Below are 14,650 nucleotides of genomic sequence, written 5' to 3'. Positions count from 1 at the left end.
TTCGAGTATTAGGCTTCAATTTTTAGAAAGGAGAAGCAAACCATACCCTTCGAAGAAATTGGAAATTAAAAAGCAGATGAACTTGTGTTTCCTCTTCTAGACAAAAAAGGGCAAACTAAGGTTGACTTCAATCTGAAATTCACCTTAGCTCTTTATACTATATATAAAGTATATATGCAAAAGACATACACATTTGCATTAGCATATAGTTCTCATGAAAGTTCAATCCAGAGAAAATCCCTAACTTTTTCCATCACTAAGATAAGTAGACAAAAAGCCAGAAGAGTTTATCAATCTCTCCTTTTGAGAGAATCAGCTTAACGCTCTCTCAGTGGTGCAATAGCGAAACTAATCAAAAAGAGGGTTTCTTCCTCTTCTGTTTATTCTCTAGGTCAAAATAGAAGAGAAAGTTCCCGTAAACACTATAAGTAGAAAGCTATATGGACCCTCTCTTCCTCAATCAGCCCCTTCCCGTGTACCAGATTGGCACGTTGAGAAAAACTTCTGAAAATACTCTATAAAGGCATTTTTCACTTTAAAAAAAACTACTGGAAATACTCTATATGGGCATTTTTCACTTTTCCCAATCCTATTATTAGCTATAACTAAAATTATTTGACCAACACTTCATTTACTAAAGAGACAACTCATTAGCAAAATTAATCATTCACAAAGGGAGTCAGAGACGAAAGATGTAATGCAAATTAAAATATTTCTATTTCCATAACCAAACAAAATTTGATAGATAAATACACAACTTCTATCATATCCATAATGAAAGAGGTTCCAGGGGAATTAGCAAATAAGAGTAGCATAATTTTTCAACATGGATAAAAAAGGATCAAAAAATAAATTCATATGATACACAAATTTCACATGTAAAGAAGACTAAAGCAGTCTGAATATGCAGGAGTGCAGAAGTCAACTCTATACATATAAAACAAAAAGAGAAGACTTTATTTGAATGCTTAGCCCTTAACCATATTCTACCATACTGAATCTGTGACCTAAGACAACTTCATCATGCAATGCCTACTAGTTTCAAAAACCAAATAACTGCATCCAAAGTAGTTCAATTAGCTCCTTTGGAAAATACTGTGTACTAGAACAAAAGACTAAGCATAAAGAGGACAGCCTTATTTGAACTCTTTCCTAAAGCATGTTAAAATTGCCTATTGCATTGCTAGTGTGTGGGTTAGAACATAATCTTATCCTATAAGTTTACATACACAGTTTAAATTTGGAAAGCAAGGATCTGGAAAGCCATTAGTGAAGCAAGATGCCATTGATTCAAAAGGTTTTTTCACTTCTTTGTAAAATACTATTTGTAATTGAACAAAAGACAGCATAAAAAGGACAGCCGGATTTGTACTCTTTCCTAAAGCACCTATAACATTGCCTAGTTCTTTGTTTGTTTGTGGACTAGAGCTAAAAATAGCATATAAGTTTAACTACACAATTTATATTAGAAAGCAAGGTTCTGGAAAGATGCTCGTGAAACAAGATGCAATTTTAAGGTCTTGACAGATATTATGCAAATATGTGCTGGTGAAAGAGAGATGTAAACCTCTTTTTTCCTATGATGGTGTATTAAGAATTATCCTGGCAGTTTCTTTATCCACACATAACAGATAATTTATTAAACACGCAATCACAAATCTAATTCAGGTAAACCATGCATTTTATCAATTCCATATAGATAAATTACTATCAATTCTTGACATGTTAAGACCAATTCTTTTTCAATATGCCCAGCTCATCTCCTTCGTGATAATAAGCACCAATGAGCAAGGCGAGCATAAGTCAAATACGTTGTTATTCTACAAGCAAGGGCCACCCAGAGATAATTTCATTGAAGACTTCTACAACTCAGTTTCAAAATATACAGTAGATTTTATTTAGAACTATCAACAAATGTAGAATAGCCCCTCCAAAATACTAAGCTCCAATAGTAAGCAAGGCAAGCAATAAAATCAACCATGGCTATAAATTTCAATCAAGTCCACCCAAAAATAATTTTGCTGAAAGCTTTTTATAATTCAATATCAGAAATAGAGCTGCAGATTAATGAACCCATATGCAGCATTTGTTAAGTTCTCAAACTTTGGATGCCATGATTAGCTACAGTTAGGGGTGTGCAGAAACCGAATCAGACCGAAAAACCGGACCGAACCAAAATTTGTTGTTTGGTTCGGTTTTTCGGTTAAAACGGTCTGGTTCGGTGTTGGATAAGTAGAAGTCTGGTGATCGGTTTTCGGTTCGGTTTAAGATTATTAAAAACCGAAATAACCGAAAAACCGAGCACACCGAATCAGATGTAATTATTTGGTTCGATTATTTTTATTTCTAGAATATCTTTAATGTTACATGGTATATATTCCACCTTAACTTTTGAAACCCTATTTTTCTTTTCCTCTCTCTCTCTCTCATGTCCTCTCACTCATCTCACTCTCTCTTGCCGTCCTCTCTTTTTCTCTGCTCTTCCTAATCTTTCACCACAAACCCAATTTTTCTCTCCACTCTTCTAATTAAATCTTCAATCTTTCTAGTTTATACCTTTCAAAATAATCAAATGATTTCCAACGAATAAGAGTAGGCCGTCAATTTTACTCTAAATCTGTTAGTTTGCTTTAAGATTAGAGATTTGCTTCAAACCCTTTAAAAGATAAAGGTTTAATCATATATTTTTCTATTTATTTTTATATTTTGTAATCCATGGTATAAATTTAGTTGTTTCATGCATTTTTTTATACATCTTATTAATGGTATAATTTCTTCTGAATTTTTTTTGTTTTTTTTGACAGATCCGTAACTTCAAACAAGATCAAGTTGCTGAAAAGTGGAGATTTTTTCTGATATATTATTATTATTGGTTTTTGTTAATGTATCAGATTTATAAATAGATCTTTGTTAATGTATTAGATTTATTGTTTTTGTTGTATTCTTTCTTTTTTTTAGTGTATTTACTAAAATTATAAATTGTAATTTAAGTTCATATGGTTGTAATTTGTGGCTTTATTATAATTTTTAGTATGCGTTTAATTTTGGGTCAAAAATGATAGACTTTTTAAAAAGCTTAAACCGAATTAAAAAACCGAAACCGAACTGAACCGACCGAAAAATTCGGTCAAAAAATATTTCGGTTTTTGGTTAAAATTATTCCGGTTCGGTTGAACATTTAAGCAATTTCGGTATGGTCGGTTTTGGTCGATTCGAAACCGAACCGAACCGAACCGACCGATGCTCACCCCTAGCTACAGTGAGGCATCACAAAACATTGTAATTTGAAATAATATAACCTATACATAAATATAGTAATGAATTAAAATTTTAAAGCAAGATAATATTGTAAACAAACAAGTAAGCCGAAGTGTATATATCAGAATAAAAATATTGCAAAAGGGTTACTCTAAATAGGAAGAAACATTCAGAATGCAACACCCACCATTAAGCTTTCTTTTCTCAGCAATAACAGCTGGACGAGATTTCTGTTCAACATGCATGTCCTTTTCATCAATAGACGAGTGATTCCCCACAACATCAACAAGATTTTCCTCTTTCACAACATGTATTTCAGTTCTTTTCTCACTTTTATCTCCCACATCATCAGTGTGGTACTTTGGGTCAATTTGCTTACTCTCCAAAACATCTTCCTCCATAGAGTCATCACCAGAACTTCTGTCTAAATTTAACTTTTCAGACTCCCCCACATCTACAATATCATTTTTCTTGCTTACATCTGCACTTGCAGCATTGATATCATCTTTCTCTTCAACCGATGCCTTGTCGTCTAGTGGCTCTTCAACATCCATTGGATGTGATTCGCCACCAACATGGGGCATATTGTTGGATGATGCCTCCACCATTTCTGGATTAACATCTAGTTCTAGTTTGACATTGTCAGTAATTATATTATCCTTTAGTTCAGTCTTTTCATTAATTGACACAGAATCAGTAGAAATAGAATCAGATTTTACTTGAAACCCTAAATTAGGACTGACCTCGGATACCTGTTTGTTTGGAGTAGAAGAGCCATGCAATACATCCTCGTGTGAAGCCCTCAAACACTCATTCACCTCTTGGGGCTTTGGATCCTCTTTATCCAGCTGAGATTTCGAACCCTCATTATCCGGCTGAGGCTCAGAATCCTCATTTTGAAGTGGAGGCTTTGAACCCACATTACCAAACTGAGGCTTGGAACCCTCACTCCCCAACTGAAGCTCGGTAACCTCACTCTCAAGCTGAGGCTTGGAACCCTCATTGTCCGGCTGAGGCATGGAACCCTCGTTGTCCGGCTGAGGCATGGAACTCTCGTTGTCCGGCTGAGGCATGGAACCCTCGTTGTCCGGCTGAGGCATGGAACCCTCGTTGTCCGGCTGAGGCATGGAACCCTCGTTGTCCGGCTGAGGCATGGAACCCTCGTTGTCCGGCTGGCTCTTGGAGTCCCCATTCTCTTCCTCTATTCCAAAACTTTTTGCATCCTGCCCAACCAATATTACTTCAGATGCCACATTCTTAGACACTTCAATGCTAGCCTCAAAAGTAGCAGCAGGCTCCCCTCCAACCTTAGAAGAATCATTATCACTAACTGAGACATTTTCCTTAGGTTCTTGGCCTATGGCTTCAGCACTATCATTAATATCAACATGGTCAGCACTCACATCCTCAATTTGTATAGGTGAATCGTCAGAAACAACTTGACCTTCTTCAGAAACAATTGGCTCAGGCTGATTATCCAAATCAAGACCAGTGATCACATCTTGCTCATTATTTTCCCTCTCAGTTCTAAGAGCCTCATCTAAGCGTTTTATCAAATCATCCTTCAAACCTTTCGTTGCCAATTTCCGTTTCTTAAGCTCTTCCTTCAGCTCTGTAACTTTCCAGTTATCTATTGGCCGATTGTCAAGAATCGGGTATTTTGATGACATCCTTCCCAACCAAAATCACTTTCACAATCCTACACAGAACATAAAATCATCCACTCAGTGGAAAATATCTAATGTTAAGAGACATCCCAAATGCATGGTCATATCAGAAACAAAAAGCACTGAAATAATGATGCAAATTAACATATAGTCAGCAAGAGATGGTTAACCTCAGAACACCCTGGTGCGCCTAGGCGCTTAGGCGAGGCGCCAAAGATTGATGGCGCCTCTAGACCATCCAGTCGAGGCGCCTTCAGTCAGGCCAGCGCTTTATGCGCTTTAGCGCTCGCCTTGGCTCGCCTGAAAATTTGGAAAAGGCGTACCTTTTTTTAGCAATCGGAGACCAAAAATCAGATGAAGAGGAACATGAACGGCGCTGCTGTGTTTAGGGTTAGGAAAACTGCAATAGGTTAGGGGAAGAGAATAGAGAGGTTCCCTTAATGTCTTTATGGGCCTCCTTTAGCCAGCCCAAAATTAATCTTGAACATTTATAATCTATTAATAAATGTATTTTTTTTATTTAAAAATATATTTTTTTCATTACCATGACTTATGTCAATTATATCACATTTTGGGTTTTTATATTTTATCTTTACTCTAAAAAGTTAAATCGACATTTTTTTATTTGAAAAAAATTTAAAATAATACTTTATTTTAAATTTATATTCTAATTAAATGTTAATGTTATTTATAGTACAAAAACACCTCTTTAAACTGAACGATGCCTCTGTGATAATGACACAATGATATATCTGTTCCAAGTTCTTCTTTTAGAAATTCACTATTTTTTTAATTAAAGCTGAATTATCATCACTTTTACATATCTGTGTAATTGTTAATTTATCTTGATGAAACCTGAAAGTGTTGTATGAATTTATCATCAAATTTTAGTGGAGTTAATAATTATATAAATTGAATATGGGTAGATAATTTTGATTTGATATGAAATCCATTATGAAAAAAAAAAATGCTTTATATGCTAATTTTTCAGTAAATGGTAAATCTATTGTATTATTTTTTGCATTAAATTTGAAAAATATTTTATGTGATGAGGGGAAATAATTAAATTGCTTTGTAAAACTTCTCATTTATTTGAATGAGGGTGTTCACTTCTAATGAAAGTTGCTCTCGAAATCTAAATGTTTTTGGAGTTAATTGTTTGAGTTAAAATATTCAAAATCAAATGATATGTTGTGAATAATTTTCTATTATGATGTTACAGTTTCCTTTAAAATCAATCAACAAAAGATCTTCTTTTTTATTCTTTTATTTTCATTAAAACGAAAATATCGAATGATTAACATGAACAAATCGTCAATCACTGTATTATCAACTTTTAAATGTTGTTGAATTTGATATATTCGTCAAAGTTTATCCACTTTCCAAAATTTACAGTCAACTTTTCTTAATTAAGGTTATGTGTTTTAATTTTTAATTCACATGATCTTATGGCCACTGCTGACTTTCACTAATTAAGTAATTGATGGAATCTGCATTCTAATCTGTTTCGTGCAATAACCTAAACGTAAAGGGGTTAAAAATGCTCTTTTTCAATGTCTGGATTAATAGCAGCAATTAACTAATTATCTCGAGGACTAAAAATAAATAAATGGCCTAATTACTTAAAAACCACCCACCTTATAATTTTTTTTCATTTATATCATGACATAGGAACATTTTCAATTGTACCCTATTTTCGATTTTTTTGTTTCATTTGTACCCCAAAATTAAATTTTTTAATAATTTAATTATTTTAAGGATGAAATTATTAAAAACAAGATACATAAATGATTAACATTAACGTTTTATCAGAATATAGGTTAAAAATGAAGGACTAATTTATATTCTTTTTAAAGAAAATAGGTCAATTGAACTCATTAGATAGAGATGAAACATAAAAATAAAAAATAGGGTACAATTAAAAATTTTCGTTGGTCATGATATAAATAAAAAAAAGTTATAAGGTGAGTAGTTTTTAAGAAACTAGTTTCGCATTACGTGCTATGCACGTGGCTCGTAATTTAACTCGTCAATTTATGCATTAATTTAATTTATTATTAATTATATCAATATATTTTATTTATATATTAAATTAGTTTATTTAATCACTTATTAATAATTTGTACATAATAATGTAGGTGTGGACTTTTTTTGGTTAAAATTGATTTGATTGCTATTTTTCAAGAAAAAAATTTCACGAATTTATCTTTAGTTTAATGATAACTAATATATAATGTTCTAGTGCTCTAGGATCATTATGGATGGTGTTTCTATTCCTAAATTGTGTAAAACTTGTTAATCTTTTGGTCTTGGCCTCTTTTTAACAGCAAAAAACAAAAAAATTCAACAAAAAGTCTTTTGTTATTTCAAGAGAGGATGTTAATTAATCCAATTAATAATTGTGTTTCATGTGATATTCAATTCGTTTTTTTATGATTATCTAAGACTAATTATTAAAATAAAATACGATTGTATGATATAATTGAAATAAATTTATTTATTAAATTAATAATTAATTAAATAGAACTAAATATATTTTTAGCAGTAGATTTTCAACACGATTGATGAGAATATTTAGAATTTGTAGAAATAGGATTAGATGCTATAATGGAATTTATAATTATAATTAAGTCTAGAGGTAAACCGTAAGTTAGTATAGGAATTGGGTAGAAGTGTAGGAATTGCATTAGAAGTAGGATTATAAGGTACAATTATAACTAAAGCCTAATATTTGGGTTTTAATAAAAGTGTGCACTGTTTATATTGCTTATAATTGGGATTAAAGATAATTATTAAGTTAATAAAAAAATTAAATTAAGCTAATAAAAAGACATTAAAATAAATTATTAAGAGATTAATTATAGATTTTGTAGGAATAGAAGAGATTAATTAGAGATTTTATAGGAATAGAAAATATCTTATGAGTTGTATTAGAACTATAATTTTATTGATTATTTATAATAATAGTTAAAATAATATTAAGGGTATTAATGTAAAAGTGTCTGTCCCCCATCCGTGCTTTTATATATAGTATAAATAAATAATCGTTCACTCGACCGAGCCGGCCATCTCTCTCTCAGTCACCCTTTATACCGGCACCCGCCGGAAAATATCGCTCTTCACTTCCATAAGATCAGACGGCTCAATAATTATTTACGCTGACCAACACACGATTCATTAATATTCAATGTCAATAGCTTAGCCTCTGGTTTTCTCTCAGTCATTTCATCGAACACCTTCACTGACACCAATTCCGCTCCCTCTACAGCAAAATTGTATACCAAAAACGATGCTTCGAAGGTGCCCACTTCACATTACATTTGGTTAATTTATTTATCGTTTCCGATTTTGTCTTTGACTTGAAAAGTGATTGTGTTTTTAGGGCTTTTGCTTCTTTACTCATATGAACATTACTGCCATTGTTTATTGCAGGTCAATTTTGGAACTATCCTCTCGTCGGTCAGTTTGGAGAATCCCAAGGCGAGATACATCTCAGGTATGTAATTAATGGGGATAAATTATTGACTAATTTCTGCATTTCACTGGGATTAGGTCATTGTTGATAATTTTTAGCTTTTCAATGTGTTTCTAATTCCGTACTTGCATTAATCGAACTTAGTAATTTTCGGAAAGTTATATGATAATGGTGTTTGATATGGGTGTACATATAGTTGTTATTTTTTTACTGATTATCGATGATTGTATTTATTTAAGTAATTGTTTTTATGCGGTATACCGTGTAATTGCAGCCGCTACCTTCATTACTTTCTATAAGGAACGAGTTTTCAACCTCATCTCAGCAGAATGCAAATCCTAAACCTGGTTCTAGTGGCAAACAGCCCAAATTAAATAATTATTTGCCTATTATCTTTGGAGTTGCTTTTGTTGGTGGTGTTTACTCAGCGTATGAATTGGGTTATTTAGACCAGTTTATTGGTAGAAAGGAGAAAAATTCAGTTAAAGTTGGAAGTGATTTTAAAGATGAAAAGGAAACCAAGTTATTGGAAGAGCAACTGCCTTCAACCACTAGTGAAGAGCCTGTAAAATTAAGTCACGAAGCAGATCAGACTGTTCAAAAGGTTGAAACTCAGATAGACCTCCCTCATTTTGAAGGTCAGCAGAAGGTTGAAGCTCCTATTGATATTCCCCATGTTGAAACTAAGCAGAAGGCTGAAATTCATGATGATATTTCTCATGTTGAGGCTGAGAAGAGGGTTGAATTACAGTCAGATGTTCATCCTCATGAAGCGCCGAGTGAAACAAAAACGCCTTACATTCAAGAAAAATCTGTTGTGCCAAAAGAAGATGACTCAATTGCTGTTCAGCATGAACAACAACCAGAAATTTCCCAAACATCAAAATCTACTGGAGAAACAAGTGAGGGAGTTCATGTTTCTGAAATACAAAATCAGGTGAATGTTGCTGCTGATAAATATAACATGGAAGCAGTGGCATCTCAGCAACTTGCCACAGACAGTAGTTCAAAGGTAATTTAGCAGTTGCATATATCTAAGTCAATTTTCTAGCTTCATGCTCTTTTAATATGTGACTTCAGAGGGCATTGCAATTTTTTAATAATTTTTGATTTACTTTCTAAACATTTCACTATCGAACATAAGAGTTAATGTTAGATTTTATAGTCCCGTCCATTTCATTTACTTGGAAACTTATTTTTCTTATCTTGAAAATGGAAAATTAAGAAACAATATATCAAGAAATGAACAAGGCATTTTCCTTTAGATGGCTGTATTGTGCCTGGTCTTTGTGCAGAAACCATTGCATGAATTGCCCTGGTAACCTAAATGGAAAAAGGATCTATGAGGAGGCTTCTTGCCGTATAGTTTATTTTTTTCCAACCATGTTAGCACAAATCCTAAATTTAACCAAAGTCTGTTTCAGAGAGAAGGATATCTGCCTAACAATTGCTCTTCTTTTAAAGTTGGAAACTTGAGAAATTAATTTTGTAATATTTTTCATATCCTATTGTCAGTCTAGGTTGCAGTGTATGCAGGCATATATGGAATTATGATTGATATAAAGAATTTTGGGTTTGAAAACTAGGGGTTATACACCTCTTCTATGGAAAACCCACTAAACCAAATGATGGTCTGTATTTGCATATCTAGTTGTGACAGGGAATGCACCTATCATGAATAAGTAGAAAGTTTAATGGTGATGTTCCCAGGTTACTGAACTTATTTTCCATGGATATCATTCTTGACGTTGCTATGCTATTCTACTCGGGTTAATAAAATAATGTTAACAGTATTCCTTTATTGCAGTCTACAGTTGGCGATGCTGTGGAAGATACAAGTTTACTCGAGTCTTATCATCTCAAGGATAGGAATGAAGAAAGCACCGCAACAGAGATCCTTGAAGAACAGGTTAATATAAGCATCATGTGCTGCTATTTTGAGCATGCTCATATTTCATTCAGTGAGGAATAGTCAATTTCACTAATACAAACACAAATAAAAATGACACTGATGCTAACACTAAATTTTGATTCTTTGAAATAATAGGCTGATGGTTCCATAGGGGAATTGAATGATGGTTATGTTACAGATGATGGAAAATTGGTTATGAGTTTTCTTCAAGCAATTCATGCTGCTGAAAAGAGGCAAGCAGAGTTGGATGCCCGTGCCTTTGCTGATGAGAAAAGAGCGATAAAAGTAGGACTCCTTCATTTACTAGAACAATATACTCACGTCACGTTGTTGATGCATGTTCTGTATTCTTATTCCCCATTATTCCTGCTGATTCTCTTATGAATTTAGGAGAAGTATGAAAAGGAATTAAGAGACGCAAGGGCTAGGGAACTCATGCGTGCAGAAGAGGCTGCAATGCTTGATAAGGTTGTATAAATGTCTATTTGCATATTCTTGATTTTCTTATAGCAGATTCTAAATCATACGGATGAGTAAGCATGACCTCCACGAACAAGAAATCAATTTAACACCTTCCCGCAATTTGGTATCATATGTAACCAAATCAGCATTTCAGGAAATAAAAAGAGAGAGAGCAAAAGCAGCAGCTGCCATCAGAACACTCCAAGAAAAAATGGAAGAAAAACTTAAGATAGAACTTGAACAGAAGGTAGACATATTCTCTTTTGTGTTTTCCAGTGTAAGATAATGTAGTAAATTTATAGGCCCTATTCCATCACATGACAACTTATTAAGTGATAACTCTATTCTATTAAAATTGCAAGGAAAGTGAAGCAGAAACGACTTTGAAAAAGCTTCAGGAGCTAGCCAAAGCAGAATTGACTGCTGCAGTTGCTAGTGAGAAGGCTGCACAGATTGAAAAAATGGCTGAAGCTAATCTCAATGTAAGATACCTGCTCGAGTCATTTGGAAATATAATTAATTCTTTTATGTTGATACGAGTTTTAACTCTTCTATGCAAATTCTGTATTTTAATCGTCCCATATGATTCTTTGAAATATTCTATTGGTTTTAGTGGAGGAAATTACTGAAAAGAACAAGAGAGGTTCTAAGGTGGAACCTTGTTAATGGTTATAAGTAAGAAGAAAAACTTATTAATTGAAGTGCTTGCTCTGGACTGCAAAAAGAAATAGCACTTATGGAACTGTATTCTTGTTGTAGCCTTGTAGGACTAGGAATATGAACAAATGCATAATAGTTGATGACTGCATTTTGTTTTCACATGCAAATTCGCCCTGTTCTTTTTATGTGTATAACTTATAATGAAGCTGAAGGATCCTAAGGGGGGTCAAATGCTCTATATCTATGTGTTTTGTTATACTAAAGTAAATTCAATTGGGAACAGAGTTATTGGGAACACAGGAACTAAGACATAAAACCAAATGCCACTATAATAAGTATTAGGTGTCAGAAACTTTTTGTAAAAAAATAGTGGAATGAATAACATTCAGTATAGATTAGCAACATACGTTTTAAGTCGGCAAATTATCAATCAACCGCTTGCATGTACCCTGTCCTTTTGCTAATTCTGACAAGGTTAGTATGTTACAGCACATGAAGCTCCAGATATTCTGCTTTGCTTGTATTGAATATTAAGTATAAGTCACTCCCTTCTAAGTGCAGTATACAGGAGTAATCCATTTTCTGGTTTCCACATGGCGCTACTGAAAAATTGCCGAGAAAATGTTAAAATTGAACGTTAAAGTTTAAACGCTTCATTCTGATTAGTAACTCGTATTTCTCATTATGTTTATTTGTTATAAATTTGTTTTTGCTTCATATTTGCTTTATGCATTTTATTTCTTTCAAACAATTATCATGTAATGCCATGGATTGCTCCATAATCAGTTAGTCAGAATTCTGGTGCTTTTGCAGATTAATGCCTTGTGTATGGCATTCTACGCTCGTTCTGAAGAGGCTCGCCAGATTCATTCTGTTCACAAGCTTGCTTTGGTAGTAACCTTTCTATCAGTTTATTTGTTACTCTTTTTAACGTGTTTTCACTTGTGTCACTATTGTCTTTCCTAAACTGACCTTTTTGGTCTAGCTGGAAAATTGACATCTTCCATGCTGATTGCAGGGAGCACTCGCTTTAGAAGATGCACTCTCCAAAGGCCTTCCAATTCAGCAAGAGCTTGATGCTTTAAACACCTATCTAGAAGGCATTGATAAAGATTCTCTTATTCATTTGGTCTTATCAACCCTCCCCGAAGAAACTCGGTCCAATGGCACAGATACCCTGTTGCAGTTAAACCAAAAGGCAAGTTATTTGATGGTATCTTTAAACACAAATGCTAGTAAATAGTTGAGGCATAGCCAAAAGTTGGTCCCTTTTCTCTTCTCTAAAGAAGGTGTTGAAGATTTAAATGCACCGCCACCAATATTCCAGAAGACACGGAAACAACAAAAAGATAATGATGACTTTATGTAGATAGTGATTCTTTTAGATTGACTTTTCGATTTTTATTTCATTACAATTTCTTTTCCATAGATTAAGAAAATGACTTATTACTAGTTAGTTTCATAGTTCTGTAAACTGTGTGTCTAGTATGGCATGTCTATTGGCATTCATATAATTTCATTGCCCTCGTTGCTGCTGTACTAGTTCTCAAATGCATTAAAAACGTCCTCTCTTCTTTATTCACTAATCTCCAATTTTTCTCTCAGTTCAATGCCTTGAAAGGGACGTTGCGGCACTACATTCTAATCCCACCTGGTGGTGGTGGCATATTGGCACATGCTACGGCACACATTGCTTCCTGGTTGAGGGTATGAAAATCTGATGTTATATTCCGAATATTTAACCTATTTGCTGAAATACCCTTTACCAGGGCGCAGTTAATTAACTAAATTGCTTGGTAGTAAAGTATGTTGAAATTGTTTTTGTCGCAGTTGAAAGAAGTCGACCCATCTGGCGATGGCATTGAATCTGTCATTAGTAGAGTTGAGAGTTTCTTAGCAGACGGAAAGCTTGCTGAAGCAGCTAATGCTCTTCAAGAAGGACTAAGAGGCAGCGAGGCAGAGGGAATAGCAGGCGATTGGGTGAGACAAGCAAAGAATAGAGCTATTACAGAACAAGCTTTAACTGTACTTCAGTCATATGCTGCCTGCATCAGCCTTACACAATAATAATGTCAGCATCATCGATTTAGCATTACAAGCAAAACTGATTTTCAAGCTTGAGGTATTTCTTTTTTGTGATAAAATTACCCACACAGAAATGATGACAATGAGTTTCATTCTGCCACACCAAATTACTAGAGTTCTGCAAGAGTTATCGACTCATGACGCCAAAAAATTGTGTACATTTTGCATACCTCCATGAATAAATTTTTGTTTCGTGAGGCTCACATTGCACTACATTTTCTTTTCCGAAGGATGGATTTCTTGTGTTTATGGGATCATAGAAGTATATTGATGATACTAACTATCGATAGAATAAATATAAGTTTTATGTTACGTCAATTTGAACTTGTTCGATATGTTCAATTGTTTGTATCAGAAGTTTTATAAAATACCTCTTCTGTGAGGCTGCTAACTTTTATAAGCCTAAAATAAAATTGAAAACTCATTGGATATAGAAATTTGGTTTCAGTAAAGCCAAGTATGTTAACTTATCTTAAACTTTTTTCTGTTTTCATGTGGAGAAAATTATGGCTCTGAATTTAATTTGAAGCCTGAAACAATTGATTGAATTTAGCCAAGTTTCATTTTAACTTGAATTGTTTTGAGAAAATTAGGATAAATACTCCATTTTTAAAAATAATTTGATTTCCTACCTCAATAAGAAAAAGATAGAAAAAATACCTCACCATTTTAATTTTTTAATTTTTTTACTCTAAAACATGTTTATATTATAATTATACTTACTATTTATTAATTTTTTACTGTAATTATATTTTTCTTACTCTCATGTTATAGCTGTCATTTTTTTAATATTTCCCTCTCTTTTTCTCTCTCCTCTCTCCTCTCTTCTTCTTCTTCTTCTTCTTCTCTGCTTCTTTTTTCTTCTTTTTTATTTCTTCTTTGCTTCTTTATTCTTTTCTTTGCTCCGCCTCCGTCGCTGTTCCTTTATCGCTCCGCCCGCTGTTCTTTCATCGCTTTGTCGCCGTTCTTTCATCGCTTTGTCGCCGTTCTTTCATCGCTCCGCCGTTTTTTATATTTAATTTTGGCAATTTTCCCTCAACTCGTGGTGATTAATATGATTTGCTTTAATTTTCAGATCTAAATAAATTACTCTTGAATTTTCTCATTTTTAGATCTAAAAAATTGCATTAA

General features: G+C 33.5%; 2 protein-coding genes across 2 annotated transcripts in view; one reads left to right on the top strand and one right to left on the bottom strand.

Annotated features, from left to right (window-relative positions):
- LOC126655413 (uncharacterized) overlaps positions 1-5,347 on the bottom strand; it is a 10,277-nt gene extending 4,930 nt beyond the window's left edge. The window contains exons 1-3 of the mRNA XM_050349596.2: positions 5,249-5,347; positions 4,379-4,957; positions 3,446-4,054 (exon numbers count right to left, since the gene is read on the bottom strand). Of these exons, the coding sequence (XP_050205553.1) occupies positions 3,446-4,054; positions 4,379-4,928 (1,159 nt within the window). The 5' untranslated portion in view covers positions 4,929-4,957; positions 5,249-5,347. The remainder of the gene's footprint in view (positions 1-3,445; positions 4,055-4,378; positions 4,958-5,248) is intronic.
- Positions 5,348-7,966: 2,619 nt separating this feature from the next.
- LOC126656025 (MICOS complex subunit MIC60, mitochondrial) lies at positions 7,967-13,722 on the top strand. Its single transcript, XM_050350467.2, has 12 exons — positions 7,967-8,225; positions 8,358-8,421; positions 8,675-9,412; positions 10,208-10,309; positions 10,448-10,597; positions 10,703-10,780; positions 10,929-11,021; positions 11,137-11,256; positions 12,248-12,325; positions 12,453-12,632; positions 13,040-13,141; positions 13,265-13,722. The coding sequence occupies exons 1-12, from the start codon at positions 8,215-8,217 to the stop codon at positions 13,499-13,501; spliced, it is 1,953 nt and encodes a 650-aa protein (XP_050206424.1). The 5' UTR covers positions 7,967-8,214; the 3' UTR covers positions 13,502-13,722.
- Positions 13,723-14,650: the final 928 nt, after the last annotated feature.

Source organism: Mercurialis annua, linkage group LG7, assembly GCF_937616625.2.
Source record: "Mercurialis annua linkage group LG7, ddMerAnnu1.2, whole genome shotgun sequence".
Taxonomy (NCBI): domain Eukaryota; kingdom Viridiplantae; phylum Streptophyta; class Magnoliopsida; order Malpighiales; family Euphorbiaceae; genus Mercurialis; species Mercurialis annua.
The sequence above is the reverse complement of the archived record's forward strand: the minus strand, read 5'-3'. Positions and strand labels throughout refer to the sequence as shown.